This window comes from Molossus molossus, unplaced genomic scaffold (genome assembly GCF_014108415.1).
Source record: "Molossus molossus isolate mMolMol1 unplaced genomic scaffold, mMolMol1.p scaffold_m16_p_10, whole genome shotgun sequence".
Classification (NCBI taxonomy): Eukaryota; Metazoa; Chordata; class Mammalia; order Chiroptera; family Molossidae; genus Molossus; species Molossus molossus.
Genome location: NW_023425345.1, coordinates 108,403,214 through 108,420,593, shown reverse-complemented (window position 1 = coordinate 108,420,593; position 17,380 = coordinate 108,403,214). Strand labels below are relative to the sequence as shown.

Below are 17,380 nucleotides of genomic sequence, written 5' to 3'. Positions count from 1 at the left end.
TCAAACCAATAAGTAAACAAAAAAAAACGTCATCAAAACACTCTTTGGAAGGCATGGGGAAAAGAGCCCCAAGAAATAATGACACAAGTTAAAAGTTCTTTTGTAAGAACTTCAGAAATTCTCTGCTTTCTGTATATGCACATTCAACATATGGGAAACAGTTTTGATTTAAAGGAAGAAAACATGCCTACCAATATTGAGTCTATGTCTGTTCTGTTAGTGAGAAACCAGATGCAAAGGCAATCTGAGATTTACATAATTAATGCCTAATTATTTCCAGTAATAATAAATATTAATTTCTAACTGTTCAACTGTTCTAGAAATCCTCTGGATTTTTGAAATTTGATCTCAATAGACCTAAAATTTTATCTTAGTGAATTCTGAGCAAATATGTTTCCCTCTAGGTACTGTCTTTAGTCATTATAAAAACTTTAATTTTCTTTCAAAACGAACTAGTAATACAACTTACAATTTTACAATATGGCTACTTAGCTAAATGTCTGTGAGTAGTAAAATGCTACTTTTTAACAAATGCATAAACAAGAGAAAATAAAATCCCTTCCTCTACCCTATATTAACTATTTTAGGACTATAGTTAATATAGAACTATATTAACTATTACTAGAGAGTTCTGAAGAACATACAAGGAAGAAATACGTATTTAAATATATCAAAGAAGCTTGGGTACTAGGTGCCTTACAAAATAATTTATAAATAATGCAAATGAGAATATACTGAATGTATAGAAATAAACCCAGTATTACCTCTCATTTCAGTTAAACTTAAAAAAAAAACATATATATATATTGTCTTTTTGAAAATAAAAACACAAATAGTCATCACTAAATACAAAATACATGGGTTGCAATTATGATACCATAAGTAGCCTACTTAAATTGAGACTAAAAGTATCTTACCATTTTCTCCATTTTCAGAAAGAGTAACTAGAAGAGAAGAAAAAACAGTAAATAAATATACTTTAAACATTTTGTACATAAATTTTATCACAGGTTGATTATTCATCTTAATATCGCCTTCATAAAAATAAAGTTTAATTATAAGAATGTAAACACTAATGCAACTTCAGAATTGCACACTCAAAAAACCCTAAAAACATTACAATGCTAAAATTAAAATTCTTTTTTATCATTAACACTGCATTTTTTCCAGATCTTTGTTCATTTTAAGTGTATCCATATGTTTATAGTGTGACGTTTCTTTGGCTCTTTCCTTAATGCAACCTAGAGAATGAATAGGACTCTGGCACTCATAGTTACTTAATTAGTCAATGACATACCTCTACAGAGTTTTTCCTTAATTTCTTTGGCATCGTATTTTGTATCTCTTTGCTTTTACAATGAAAATCTTAGTTCCTAATTAATTTACTTACTTGGTTTATACTGAAATATACATAAAAGAGTTTAAAAACTGTATACTAGTTTAAGATTTCTTTACAGCTTTTAAATTTTATTTTGTGCAGGCTTTAAACTATATCCCACTAGTACTATGTTCAAAAATCACTTGAAATAATTATTTCCTGTGTGTAGCTATAGTATCTTTATATAAAACCTACTTTTATCTAACCTCCATTTGTCTAACCTTCCAATGTCTCCATTTATAAACCATTCCACGCCTTGCTCTTTTCATCACTACACATGAGTACATGGCCACAATCATGGCTTGTCTGTAAAACAATGCATAGTACTCCATTGTGTGTGGGGTGCCAGCAATATGATCGGGTCTCTATTAACAGACATTTGGGTTGTCTCCAATCTTCTGCTACAACAAAGTGGCAATGAATAATTTTATGCATGTGTTATTTGTGGAAGTTTATTTTCAGTGTAGATTCCTAATAGCAGGATTACCGTACCAAAGTAAATCTGTCCACTTATCCCTCAAATCCCTATTATAGGGGTTGAACCATTTTACAGTCCTAGAGCAATGCATGAGCTTGCCTGTTTCTCTACAATCTACCCAAAAAGTGTCTTCAAAACTTTTGGTACTGCAGGGTAAGTTTACTTTGCATTTCTCTTAGAAGTGAGAGTAAGCATCTTTTCATAAGTTTATGAACCATTTTCACTTTTTTTACTCTGAACTATCTGTTTATGTCACTTATCCATTTTTTTTAATTGGGCTTTCTACTCCTTGATTATAAGATCATCCACTCATGTTTTCTTAAAGTAACTGAATGTTTTAAAATTCAGGTTTGGTCCACTGTGAACTGGCAGATTCCAGATAAGCCTGAAAAATCACATGGTACTAGAAAGTAAGGAAGAAACAAATGATGGGAACATATCAAAAGGACAGAGGAACCAAATTGAAACAGATCCTACTGGCCAAATCTGGGATAATATGAGCAACAAATTAAATGATAAGATTACAATCCATAAAATAATAATCTATGAGAGCACGAGGATATAAACGAATAACTAAAAAGAAAAAATGGGAAGGAGGGAAACCTCTTCCTTACAGAATTCTAATATTAAATACAGAAGAAATCATTGAATTAGAAAAATCACCATTTGGCAACCAGCACAGTAATAATTCTCTCAAGTCTGGCTGGTGTGGCTCACTGGTTGAGCATCAACCCATGCACCAAGAGGTTGCAGGTTCGATTCCTGGTCAGGGCACATGCCCAGGTTGTAGGCCAAAACCGAATGGGGGGCATGCAGGAGGCAGCCAATTGATGTTCTCTCTCATTGATGTTGCCATCTCTCTCTCCCTTCCTCTCTCTAAAAATCAATATTAATAATAATAATAGCCCTGGCCCGTTTGGCTCAGCAGTTAGAGCACTGGACCGTGGACCAGAGTCTCGGGTTCAGTTCCCGCTAAGGGCACGTACCTCAGTTGCGGTTCGTCCCTAGCAACAGACTAAGACATTCTTATTCTTAGGAAATAACACTGAGGTATCTTTTTTTCCTTACCCGAGGACATTTTTTCATTTTTGTTCAGAGAGAGTGGGAGGGAGAGAGAGAGAAACATCGACGTGAAAGGAACACATCGAGTGGTTGCCACCTGCACAACCCAACCAGGGATGGGGACAAACTGCAACTGAGGTATGTCCCCTTAGCTGGAACCGAACCTGGGTCTCTCTGGACCACAGGCAAACGCTCTAATCGCTGAGCCAAACCGGCCAGGGCAACACTGAGGTATTTTATAGATAAAGGGGCATTATATCTGCAACTTACCTGCAAGTGTTTCAAAGGGAGAATGAATGAATGACAAAGCACATGTGGCAAATAACATCTAGGGAATCTGAGTGAAGGATATATGAAAATTTTTTGTACTTTTTTTCACAAGTCTGAAGTTATTTTATTTTTTATCCTCACCCAAGGACATTTTTCCATTTTTTTGTTCAGGTAGAGTGGGAGGGAGAGAGGAACAGAGAGAGAGAGAGAGAGAAACATCGATGTGAAAGGGACACATCGAGTGGCTGCCACCCGCACAACCGACCAGGGCCGGGGACAAACTGCAACCAAGGTACGTGCCCTTAGCGGGAACCGAACCCGGGTCTCTCCAGACCGCAGGCCGACGCTCCAACCGCTGAGCCAAACCGGCCAGGGCTGAAATTATTTTACTATATATAGTTTAAAATAGAAGAAAAAATAAGATTTTATTTATTTTTAGTTTATCTTGTATTACAGTGTAGGGTTTGTGGCCGATTTTTACCTCTTACCAAACATCTATCCAGTTGTCCCATCTCTATACCTCTATGGTTTGAGATGCTACTTTGATCAGATTTTAAATTTCTATAATTTCTGGACACTTTATTCTGTTCCATTGGCCAATGTCTGTCCATACATCATAGCATGCAATTGTTTTATAACAGACCTTATTTTTCAGAAAAGTTTTAAATTTATAGCAAGACTGAACAGAAAGCAGAGAGAATCCTCACACAGCCCCCTGCCTCACAGTTTTAATTAGAGAGGCTTCGTGGTTTAAAATCTGGTGGGGTTTGGACTCTTTATCACTCTTATTTTACAGGAATTTCCTGGTTGTTCTTGTTTATTTTTCCAAATAACCTTTAGAATCAACTTGTGTAGTGACAGAACAAGAAAAAAACTGTATTAGAACTGGAATTCCCTTTACATCAAGTTGGAAATACATGAAATCTTTGTAATGTTATTATTCTATCCATAAACATAAAATAGGAAATGTCTTTCCATTTGTTTGTCTATTTCTCTTTTACAGGAATTTTTTTCTTATAGTGTTGGCATATTTCTTAAATATTTTATCTTTTTGATGTTATTGGAAATGGAGGCTCCTCTTCCACCATATTTTCAATTATCCATTTCTTTCATTATGTACGTATACATAGAAGGTATTGGTTTATGTTTGCTAATTTTATATCCTGCTATTTCACTTAATCTTTTGTAGAGATGTTCTGTTATTGATTCGCTTAGCTTTCTTTCTTTTTTTTATTGATTGATTTTATAGAGAGAAAAAAATCCATTTGTTGTTCCACTTACAGGCATTCATTGGTTGATTTTTTAAAAATGTCTTTATTGAATTTTTAGAGAGAAAGGAAGGGAGAAATAGAAACATAGATGTGATTACTGCCTCCTGCACGCTCCACACTGGGGACCCAGCCCACAACCAGGGCTTGTGGCCTGACCTGGAATTGAACTGGGACCTCTCTAGTCTGAGCCACATCGGTGGACCATTGGTTGATTCTTGTCTGTGCCTTGACCAGGGATGGAACCCACAACCTTGGCGTATCAGGATGATGCTCTAAATGAGCTACTCAGCCAGGGCTGATTCTCTCGGCTTTTCAACACACACTATCACATCATCTGCACACAAAAACAGCTTTTCCTCTTCTTTCCAATGTTTTATGCTTCTATTTTTTCTTAAATGAATGTGGCGATTAATTTTGTCAATACAGTGTATCACAGCAATAGCCATAGTTACAAGTGTCTTACTTTATTGCTACTTTTAGTAGAAACTGATCAAGTAGTTCCTGTGTGCACAATTTGTTTTGACAAATATCCATGTATTCCTATTAAATTAAAAAAAAAAAAATCAGGAATGGATGGTTGGCCTTTTCAAATGTCTTTTGGCATCTATAGAAATGTGTTTCTTCCTAAATGTATTAATATGATGAATTTAATAACAAAAGAAGTTATTACCCCTCCTAGTTACTGATAATACCACTTTTTTCAGAGACACAGTTGCTTTGATCCTTTTCTGTTATGCCCTGCCCCTCTATCCCCATCACCATTATTGGTCAACATTGTCTAGATCTAATAGGAGATAAATAGATGTTTTATTAAAAAAAAAAAAAAAAAAAAAAAGAATTCGATGTCAAAAATATTTAGAAAAATACTGTTAAACAAAGTCACATATTTAGTTATAGCAGGGCTTCCTAAAACTTGTAATATGCAAATGAGCACTATGATATTAAAGATATATAAAGTCCAAATGCATTTGACCATGTACATTTACATATGTTTGAATTCCAGTGTTAAATACAGTACCTGGGACACCATAAGCACTCAGCGTTTGATGAATGACTGAATTAACAGAGATGTTTTTAAGGTCAGGGCAGTATCTGTATTTGAAATTATGGGTTACTACTATGTGAATACATCCCAATTCTCCCTCTTCCACTAGCATGGGAACTGGCAGCATAAAATTAATCCACTCATTCAACAAATATCTGAGTACATATTATGCAGGACTTGTTTTAGGTTCTGGATATAAAGCAGTGAACATAGTACTCAGGAGAAAAGCACAAATAACTATGTCAAGTCATAGTAAGTGTTATGAAGAAAAACAAAGCAAGGTGAGGAGAAAGTGAAAGAGGAAGTACTCACGAGATAGGGTAGTAGGAAAGCTTCTCTGCTGGGAGAACACCCCGACAGAAATCTGGATGAAGCGAGAGAGCTAGCTAGCTAGCCTTGTGGAAATGGATGAAGGAGAAGCAGAAAGCACAATGGTCCTCAGGTGGGACGATGCACAGCCTGACATGAAAAGCGAAGGGGCCTGTGTGCTGAAGCAGAAGCAGCAAAGGAAGACAAGTCAGCAATAGTGGAGGCCGAGCACTTACAGCCTTACAGACTGTACAGAGAACTCTTGACTTACTCGATTTCATTATGAACAAAGCTGAAAGCCATTGGAGAATGCTGAGCAGGAGAGTAATAACCCTGATGGGTTTTATTATTATTATTATTTTTAATTTTTTTATCCTCACCCGAGGATATTTTTCCACTTTTTGTACATATACAGTGGGAGGGAGGAAGAGAGGAAGGAAGGGAGAGAGAGACAGAAACATCGACGTGAAGGGACACATTGAGTGGCTGCCACCCGCACGACCAACCAGGGCCGGGGACAAACTGCAACCGAGGTACGTGCCCTTAGCGAGAACTGAACCCGGGTCTCTCCGGACCGCAGGCCGACGCTCTAACCGCTGAGCCAAACCGGCCAGGGCCCTGATGGGTTTTAAAAAATCCACTATGGCTTTCTGGAGGGTGGAGTGGGAAGAACATATTGTTAGGAGGCTACTGTATATGTGTACATGAGATTGGTTACCCCCACTCCTCCTTTTTCATACTTATAAAAAGTATACCAGTTATCCATAGAAAAATGGGAACCAGAGTATCAAGAGGAAAAAATATCAGTATAATTTCATAGCAGTGACGTACACTATTAACATTTTGGTGCACTGGTAGTTCCTTCAGGTGAAGATAATATACTTTCATATTTACTAAGTGCATGTTTGTCTTTCCATGTGTTCACTTAGTATGTTAATAAAAGTTACTCCTGTGATTCCAACTGGGTAGGCCAAGGTTCACACAGTACAACAAAGCATAACAAAGCATTGGGAGGAGTTGAAAGAACATAGAAAACAGAAATGTTTTTAAAACAGAATTTAAAAAATCTTTTATCTTCAAGACTTATGGATCTCTATCTTAGAGAGATCTATACTCTATAAAGCCATAATCACCATTATCTGTGACCTATTGTTTCTGTTGCTTAAGTGTATGTGCCATCTGCTCAAGAAGATGTACTGTGCCCTGGCCAGTTTGGCTCAGCGGTTAGAGCGTCGGCCTGCGGTCCTGAGAGACCCGGGTTCGGTTCCCGCTAAGGGCGCGTACCTCGGTTGCAGTTTGTCCCCGGCCCTGGTCGGTTGTGCGGGTGGCAGCCACTCGATGTGTCCCTTTCACATCGATGTTTCTCTCTCTCTCTCTGTTCCTCTCTCTCCCTCCCACTCTACCTGAACAAAAAAATGGAAAAATGTCCTCGGGTGAGGATAAAAAAAAAAAAAAGAAGATGTACTGCATATTTCAGCAGTAACAAAATCTGTGTAGCTTATATGCTAACAAGAATATGCCCTGGCCGGTTTGGCTCAGCGGTTAGAGCGTCGGCCTGCAGTCCAGAGAGACCCGGGTTCGGTTTCCGCTAAGAGCACGTACCTGGGTTGCAGTTTGTCCCCGGCCCTGGTTGGGTTGTGCCGGTGGCAGCCACTCAATGTGTCCCTTTCATGACGATGTTTCTCTCTCTCTCTCTCTCTCCCTCCCACTCTATCTGAACAAAAAATGGAAAAAAATGTCCTCAGGTGAGGATAAAAAAAAAAAAAAAAGAATAATGTCAGGTATTAATCTTAAAGTCCCATGTGGTGGGCTCCACCCCCTTAGACAACATACTCTGACACTACAGCAGCTCACAGAAAAACAGGCACATGTTTCTGCAATATGACTTTCTAATAATTTAAAAAACAACATATATGTGTATATATATGTTTTTATTTCTTTTGTGTGTTTTTTTTAGAATATATACATTTTAAAACTGTGTGAGAAGGCACTCTTTCACTTACTAAAGAGTGTATGGGGGTAGTGGGGAAGGGAACCACACAAGTCTAAGAATGAAAAAACACACACACACAAAAACCTGTTGAAAAAGGGAAGGCAAGAGAAAGTATGCTAGTGGCTATTTAAATCTTCTTCCCACCCCAATCTACTCTGCAAAGAATTTTACATTATTTTGTAAAACAAGTGTTATCTAATTTCATAACATGGGAATAAGTTCAGAGAGGTTAAATAATTTACTAAGCTCATTTAACAAGTACTGAAGTATAGCAAGAAGACCAGCATGGCAGCCATAAAATAAGTAAGAGTGGAAAGGAAATTATGCAGAGAAGTAATGAGGGGAAGAAACCATGGTAAGTAAGGACTTTAGGTGTTCCACTGAACAAGACAGGAAGCTAGCCAACGTTTCAGAAGAGGAGTGACAAATCTAGTATCAATTTTAAAGGGATCATTCTAGCTGCTTCATGGAGAATAGAAGGGCACAGGGTAGGGATGGGGATGGAGTAAGGAGAGAGGCAAGATATAAGGGCACCACAATGAAACAGGCGATAATGTTGCATAACCAAACCCCACAAAACTCAGTGACGTTAAACAACCACCATTTATTACTGCCTACAATTGTGTGGGTCAGCAGTATGGATCATAATCAGCTCAACTGTTTTTCTACTAGCTTCGGTCAACTGGCAGCTTGATTGGGGCGGGAATGTCTAAGATGGCTTCATTCATATCAGGAGCTTTGGTGCTTAGCTCATCCTGGCTGGACCACTCTCTCCATATGGGCTAGCCTGGACTCCCTTACATGGTGACCAGAACATTCCAAAGGAGCCAAGGTAAAGATACATGCTGTCTTGAGGCCTAGATTCCAGATCTCACACATCACTTCCACCACATTCTACTGGTCAAAGCAAGTACAAGGCCAGTCCAGATTCACTGGGTGGGTAAATGGACACCACCTCTTGATGGGAGAGGGTGCAAATTATTGTGGCCATGTTTTTCAATCTAGTACACAAGACAGAGATCATGGAGGAGTGAATGAATATAGCTGCAGCAGTAGTGGTGACAAACAGCCAGATTTGGGTACTTTTGATGACAGAATTTGCTGATCAACTGGATGTGGAGTGATTTTTCAACCAAGAAACTGGAATGATCAAATTCATTTACTAATGTGGGATAGGAGGACTAGGTTCAGGACAGAGAGGAAAAAACCAACAACTCAAGTTTTATTTTGGACATGTTAAGTCTGAGATATCAAAGCAGAAATGTCAAGTAGACAGATATCAGAGTATGGAATTGCACATGCTATGCTTCTTTGCTACAAAGTGCAAGTGGCCAGAAGAGAAAGAACAACGCTCTTCTTCCATGTAGTCAGACCTGGTTCTCAGTCATCCAGCACCTTTGCCTTCCATATTTCTTGTCTTACAAGAGAGTAGTACAGGCCCAGAGAAGAAATTTATACAGAAAAAAATATAAAGGTATTTCTGTTCATTTGGGTTTGGGTTTTTTGGGCATATATTTATAGAGCTCTCTCCCACCAGTTTACTTTCTGGTATCAACATGACAGATTAAATCACCAGCAGTCATAAGAAAAAAATTTGTTCCTTAAAAACAGAAGGAGACAGGGTACCACAGCTTTCAAAAAGCAAGTTATGTAGAAAATTACTGTACTCCAGCTGTGAAAACAGGAAGTAACAAAAGTAGTAAAAAGGTTTTAAAACATTCTAAATCATGTTTTAATTTTTCCTATAATTACATCAATCAGTAGGTTGAGATTTAGAAAGCCATTTATTTTTTAATATCAGCATAATTTCAAAGAATCATTATTTCATAATCCAATAAAAGACTACAGAACCAATAAACAATTATCATATAGTCTTTTAACCCCAAAGACTGTTGAAATATATGTTTGCTAATTATAATTTTTTCCCCCTACTTATCTTCAGATAGAGTGGGAGGAAGAGAGAGGGAGAGAGAAATATCGATGTGAGAGGGAAACATAGACTGGTTGCCTCCCACAAATCGGGACCAGGGCTGGGGATGAACTGCAACCATAACTCGTTGGTCTATGGGCCGACGCTCTAACCACTGAGCAAACTGCCAGGGGGCTAATTATAATTTAATTAGTATTTTATTGTGGATGTTTTTTCTAATATTTTCAAACATGACTCAAGCGAGATTATAAGGGCATGACTGTATTCAATTCAACACATATTAACTGAAAGTCTACTAGTAGCTAGACTCTTAGTGGATACAAAGATAAATAGGACACACTCATACTATACATCTTGGAGGCAAGATTTTTAAAATACTTAAATGATATAAAATACTAAGTGGTTTGTGGAGGCTTACTAGAATACATTGTTAAATAAAACTGTAAAAACAGAAAAATTCAAATTAGAATGTGAAGTAGAGAATAGAGGAGAAATACTAATACATGCTACAACACAGATGAGCCTCAAGAACAGTATAAGCAGCCACAAGGACCACTTAATTGTATAACTCCATTGACATGAGATGTCCAAAAAAGGCAGGCAGAGACAGAATATAGATTGGTGGTTGCCTGGAGTTGGCAATGTAAATGGGAATAACCCTACATGGACATGAGAGATCTGATTAAGGTGACATGTTCTAAAAAAACGGATGGTCATGATAATTGCACAACTTGGTAAGTTTACTAAAAATCACTGCATTGTTGCCCAGCTGGTGTGGCTCAGTGGATTGAGCGTTGTCCCATGGACTGAGAGGTCCTAGATGGATTTCCAGTCAGGGCACATGCCCAGGTTGTGGGCTTGATCCCCAGTAGGGGGCATGCAGAAGGCAGCGGATTGATGTTTCTCTCTCACATCGATGTCTCTATCTCTCTCCCCCTTCCTCTAAAAATATCAATAAAAACATATAAACATAAAATAAATAAAATAATGAAGAGCCCTGGTCAGGTAGCTCAGTTTTAGAGTATTGTCCCAGTTTGCCAAGGTTGCAGGTTCGTTTCCTGGTCAGGGCACATACAAAATCAACCCATGAACATATAAGTAAGTAGAACAATAAATCAATGTTTTTCTCTCTATCTCTCTGTCAAATAAATATGTAAATAAAAAGGACTAAGAGTACTAGAAATGGTAACTTGTGAGTAAAAATATAACATTTGTTCTCTTAGGGTGAGATTTACAACATATAAAATGCATGACAACAATAGCATAAAGGCTAGGAGGAAAGAAATCAAGGAATGCTTTTATATCACTTGAAGGTAGGTCATGGTAAGTTAAAAGACGTACGCTGTAACTCCTAAAACAATCACTGAAATAACAGAGTTACAGCTAATAAGCCAACAAATTAGAGGAAATCATCATAAAAATAATTTAAAAATTTTTAAACATTCAAAAGTTGATTAATTCAAAAGAAATCAGAAGGAGGAAAAGGGAACAAAGAACAGGTAGGATAGATTAAAAAATAGCAAATGAGCCCTGGCCAGTTTGGCTCAGTGGTCAGAGCGTCAGCCTGCAGTCCAGAGAGACCTGGGTTCGGTTCCCGCTAAGGGCGTGTACCTCGGTTGCAGTTTGTCCCCGGCCCTGGTTGGTCGTGCGGGTGGCGGCCACTCGATGTGTTCCTTTCGCATCGATGTTTCTCTCTCTCTCTCTCTCTCCCTCTCTCTCCCTCCCACTCTGAACAAAATATGGAAAAATGGAAAAATGTCCTTGGGTAAGGATAAAAAAAAACAAATGAGCCCTGGCTGGTTTGGCGTCGGCCTGCGGACTGGAAAGTCCTGGGTTCGGTTCCTACTAAGGGCACGTACCTTGGATGCAGTTTGTCCCTGGTCCTGGTTGGGGTCATGTGGGTGGCAACCATTTGATGTGTCTCTCTCACATTGATGTTTCTCTCTTTCTTCCTCCCTCTCTCCCTCCTGCTCTATCTGAAGAAGAAAAAAATAGCAAATGATAAGGCTTAAACTTAACCATATCAATAATCACATTAAATGTAAATGATCAAAACACCGCAATTAGCCCTGGCCGGTTTGGCTCAGCGGTTAGAGCGTCGGCCTGCGGTCCAGAGAGACCTGGGTTCAGTTCCGCTAAGGGCACGTACCTTGGTTGCAGTTTGTCCCCGGCCCTGGTTGGGTCGTGCGGGTGGCAACCACTCGATGTGTCCCTTTCACGTCGATGTTTCTCCTCTCTCTCTCTCTCTCTCCCTCTCCACTCTATCTGAACAACAACAAAAAATAATAGAAAAAATGTCCTCAGGTGAGGATAAAAAAACAAACAAAAAAAACCACCGCAATTAAAACGGGAGAGATTGGCAATTATAGTTAATAATACTATACTGTATATTTAAACTTGCTAAGAGAGTAAATCTTAGAAGTTCTCTCCACAAGGAAAAAAATTTGTAACTATTTGTGGTAATGAATGTTAACCAGATATATTGTGGTGATCATTTTTTCAATACAGATGCATATGAATATTATGTTGTAGAAATGAAACTAATATATTACATGTCAATTTTTTTAAAGGCAGAGATTTTCAGATTGGATTAAAAACAAGACCTAATTAAATGCTGCTTATAAAAATTCATTTTAAATATAAAAATATAAACAGGTTCAAGTAAAAGGAGAAAGACATAGCATCTAATACTAATTAAAAGAAAAATCAGTGGCCATCTTAATATTTGCCAAAGTAGATTTCAAAGTAAACAATATCACCAGAAATAAGAAGGTCATTTCACAATGATAAAGGGTCAACTCATCAAGAGGACACAACATCCTAAACATTTTATGAACCTAATTACAATGCTGCAAAATACATGAAGCGAAAACTGATAGAACTAGTAGAAATAGGCAAATCCACAATTATAGCCATACCTCTCTCAATAAATAATTGACACAACAGAAAATCAACAAGAACACAGAAGATTTGAACATTACCAACTTTCCTTGACATTTAGGGAACATGATGATATAATCGGATACTCTACCAAACAATAAAAAGTAAAATATACTTCTGAAAATAGAATATGTTTTTCTCTAATACACATGAAATACTTCTATGACAGACCACATTCTGGGCAATAATGTGGCCCAGACTCAAGTCACACAATGCATGTTTTCTGACCACATGGAATCAAATTTGAAATCGGTAACAAAAAGATACCAGGAAAATCCCCAAATAACTCCAAACTACACAGCATACTTCTAAAATAACCCATGGGTCAAAGATGAAATCAGAAGTGAAACTGGAAATTAATTTGAATTGAGCACAACATAACAAAATTGGTGTGATGCACATAAAGTAGTATTTAGGGATAAGTTTATAAGACTAAAGAGAAGGACTCAATAACTTCAGTTTCCACATTAGAAAACTAGGGGAAAAAAGCAAATTAATCCCTAAGTAAAAGAAAAAAGGGAATAATAAATATCACATTAGAAATTGATAAAACCAAAACCAGAAAAACAACAGAGAAAATCAAATCAAAAGCTAGTTCTTTTGAAATCAATAATACATGCTGGAGTCAACTCTGTCAAGACAGTGTGCTTGCCTTGGCCGGTTTGGCTCGGTGGTTAAAGCGTCAGCCTGTGGACCAGGGAGTCTGGGTGGTTCGGTTCCTGCCAAGGGCATGCACCTTGGCTGCAGTTCTTCCCCGGCACCTGTCGGGGTCATGTGGGTAGCGACCAGTCGACGTGTCTCTCTCACATCAATGTTTCTCTCTCTCTCTTCCTCCCTCTCTCCCTCCTGCTCTATCTGAAGATAAATGCAAAAATGTTCTTGGGTGAGGAATAAAAAATAAAAAAAGACAGTATGCGCAATGTTGATGTTTAAACTGTTTATCTTGTCTCGTTCTAAATTTAAAGAAATTATGAAGGAAACACAAGAAGTATCAGACATATAGACTCAGAGGTTACAGATCTAATCTATATATATTTCTCTGAAAAATATAAAAGGCATTCAATCCCTGAACAAACCACATAGCTCTTCCAAACAACAGTTTTCTTTGAAGTAAAATAAAGGGATTAAATAAAATAATCTCTAAAATCTCTTTAAACTCTTTTAGATTCTCTACATGCCAAATGAGAGGCTACAAATGACCTGAACAAGATGTTCTGATAGAACTCTAGTAATCTGGGGAAAAGTTGGTCAATCCACCCATGACTAAATTTGTATGTTTAAATGTTAGCCTTGGGGAAAATCAAAGAATTTCAGTTTCCTTCAAAATCAAAAACCAGTATTACTAATCTGCTTATTACCCCTGTGAGATGCCCATCTTAGATGCATTACTTCTTACTCAATTTTGTCCTCAATCTTACTTCTTCCAGTAATAGGAGTTCCTGAAAATAAATATACATATATGGTGTGTGTGTGTATGTGTGAGAAGCTGGGATGGAATGGGGGCCTCTCAGAAACAATTTATCTGTTCAAATGTCCTACTGTAGGCATTTTTATTATCTGAGATATTTAGGAACCTTCTGCTGCCACCTTTTAGGAAAAAAATTACCTTATACCGGTGACTGTCAACCTTTTTCATCTCACGGCACAGATAAATTATTACAATTCTGTGGCACACCAAAAAATATTATACTTTTTGCCCATCTGACAAAAAAATAGGTATAATTTTGATTCATTCACACCAGATGGCTATTATTGTTGGCTGTTGATATTTTTTTATCTAAGGGAAAAGAGGTCGATGCCCGTGACTAAATAGTCAAATACTGCATGTTTTAACAATTCTTGCAGCACACCAGTGTGCGGCACACTAGTTGAAAATCTCTGCTTTATACAAACAGATCATAAATAATACTGAAATCTGCCCTGAGTATCCAGGTCTGGAAAAACAAGTAGACTAAGTCTTGCATAGTAGTTAAATTTTTTTTTTAAATTGATTTTAGGGAGAGAGGAAGGGTGTGGGTGGAGAGTAAAACATCAATTTTTTGTACCACTTATTTATTCACTCACTGGTTGACTCACTGTATGTACCCTGACCAGAGACTGAACCCACAACCTTGGGCACATGGGGGATGCTCTAACCAACTAAGCTAACCAGCCACAGCCTCACAGTAGTTAATTTATTTAAAAGAATGGGCTCTAGAGCAAAACTATTTGAGTTCCAATTCTGATTATGCCATGTACTAGTTGTATGACCCTGGACAAATTATTTAACTTCATGAAGATTATTATTACTTTTAAAATTGATTTTACAGACAGAAAGGAAGGGAGAGAGAGAAACATCGATTTGTTGTTCCACTTATTTGTACATTCACTGGATGCTTCTGGTATGTGCCCTGACCAGGGATCGAACCTGCAACCTTGGCATACTGGGAAGATGCTCTAATCAAGTGAGCTACCAGGCCAGGACCTCCTTTATGGTGGTTATTATAAATATTAAATAAATTAACACATGTCAAGACAATTACTATCATCATCTCCCATCTAGTTTGATAAAGAATACCAGAAGCTGTGTAAATTTTATAAAAATGATTAAAACAGCACATTAAGTAAAACACACACTTCTCTCAATTTAAAGTTCCTATAAAGTTATATATTGATGCATTTCAGTGGGAGGGTCCGTGCTTATGAAAACATAAATATACATAAGTAGTTGAAAGAAAAGTTTTGACATGAGACTTAAAGAGCTTTTATGCTCAACTCTCTTAGTCCAGTGATGCTGCAGACCTCCCAAATGCTCCCTACTTCAACTCGGTAACTTAGAAGTATTAAATGCAGGGTCTATGTAAGACCTCTCACCATCAGTATTTTAAAATATCTTCATGGCTCACTAAAAGTTATATGTGGAATAGAAAAATGTGGGTCACTTTCTAATAAACTGCCACTCAACAACTGTGATTTAACCACAGTCCCATTTCTTAACATCTGTGGCATATTGCGGGGAGAATAATGAAATGCCTCCTCCATCCCCACTAGCACACAGCACTTCTCAATTCATGTTCAATTTCCTTTCTTTATGTTTGATGTCATCTTTGGATAGATTACATGTGCAATTTCAACATAAATACACATTTTTAGTGTTCCTTCAGAAGCTTTACTTCAAAACCACTGTGGAATTAAAATAGGGTGGGGATAATCTTCTGACTGAATTAAATAAGATAGGTACAACTTTTGTAATAAATGCCCTTTAAGAGTAAATAAAATAAAGTATCATCATAAGCTGATGGGAATCCTACAATCACTATCACCTTCTGGAAGTAGCCTCAAGAAATACCTAACTCTAGCTCATTTTAATTAATTCAAACATCATTGTTGGCAAACCTGGTATCCAAAAGGATGGGACTAAACACCAATATTCAACAGATTACTATTATTTGGAAATGTATTCCACAACTAATTTATTCCGGGCCTGTCTGCAGGGGTAGTTTTCCTCGGAATTAAATACTGTCTAGTACAAAATAACTTGCTTAAAGGTGGATATTTTCATTTAAAGCCCGGTCCTCAAACTCTCCGGGCCAAAGCACGGCCTTCCGCGCGCAGGCTGGGCTCCCGCCAGCACGCACTGGAGCGCTGCAGAAACAGCAGCGACCGGGAAGCCGCGGCGGCCGCTCCCACTCCCACAGTCCCCATCCGTCTCGCGTGGCTTTTCCAAGCGTATAATCGGTCCTTCTGGGAACGGCAGTGCGGACCCACGGCGAGGGATGCCACGGGCCGCTGGGGAAACACCCCTTCCGCGTGGCCCCACGCTCCCACGAAGAGCGCGCGCAGGGGGGCACGGAGCGGCCCACAGGCCGGGGTGCCCCTGAAGCAGCGCACGGCGCCCCAGGACTGTTCCCTCGAGGTGCTCAATCACCCGGCCAGGACCCCAGAGCGGACAGCCTGCCCGCCCCGGCGCCCTGCCGCCGGCGGCCCTCCCGCGAACCGGGCGCCGACGAGGGCCACGGCGGCGTGTGCGCGGCAGGACGGCCGGGAGCCGCCGGCAGAGCACCGCGGAGCCCATCGTCGTCTCCCTCCTTTGTGTCAGGGCGGCCCGAGGGCGGGTCCCGGGTCGGACCTGAAAGCGCGAACTTCTCCCGGCGGAGGCGGGTCTGCGGCCGCCGCCCGAGGCCGCCCCTCGCCGCCCGGGACGCACGCCGCCCCCGCGGCCGCGCACTTCCGCAGCCGCTCCCGGCCGGGCGCGGGCCGGCCGCCGGTACTCACACACGCACAGCTCCACCACGTACGCGTAGTAGGACCAGGCCGCCACGAAGGCGATGAACAGCACCGGCACCCAGCCCACGGCGCGCTGGCAGCCGCGCCAGCACCCGCCCGGCGCCATGTTCCGGGGCGGCGGCAGCTCGGCGGCTAGAGCAGCGCCGGGTCCGGGAGGCGGCGCCGGGCTCGACGGCGGCTCGCCCGCGGCCCCGCCCCCGCGCCGGCCGTCGCCTCCCCTTGGGCGGGGCTGCCGTGGCCCGGAGGGGGGCCGCGCTGGGGACGGGGCCTCGGCGGGTGGCGCCGGGGGGAGGGGCGGCCGGAGGCGGCGCGGCGGGGCGGGCGGGGCGGAAGGGAAGGAGGGAGGGAGCTGCCGGAAGCGCGGGGGCGAAAAGCTCCCCCGGGCTCGGGGCTGCTGGTGGACCTCCTCGGTACAAGCTGCTGTGCTGGGGCCCATTT

At 40.1% G+C, this 17,380-nt stretch overlaps 1 protein-coding gene across 5 annotated transcripts in view; it reads right to left on the bottom strand.

The window, feature by feature from the left end:
• ZDHHC20 (zinc finger DHHC-type palmitoyltransferase 20) overlaps positions 1 to 17,048 on the bottom strand; it is an 85,067-nt gene extending 68,019 nt beyond the window's left edge. For 2 of the 5 annotated variants that reach the window (XM_036250907.1, XM_036250909.1), the window contains exons 1-2: positions 16,931 to 17,048; positions 918 to 944 (exon numbers count right to left, since the gene is read on the bottom strand). In XM_036250907.1, coding sequence (XP_036106800.1) covers positions 918 to 944; positions 16,931 to 17,048 — 145 coding nt within the window. Of the gene's footprint in view, positions 1 to 917; positions 945 to 16,930 lie in introns of those variants that run through there. The other 3 variants (XM_036250908.1, XM_036250906.1, XM_036250912.1) reach the window with 2 other exon arrangements.
• Positions 17,049 to 17,380: the final 332 nt, after the last annotated feature.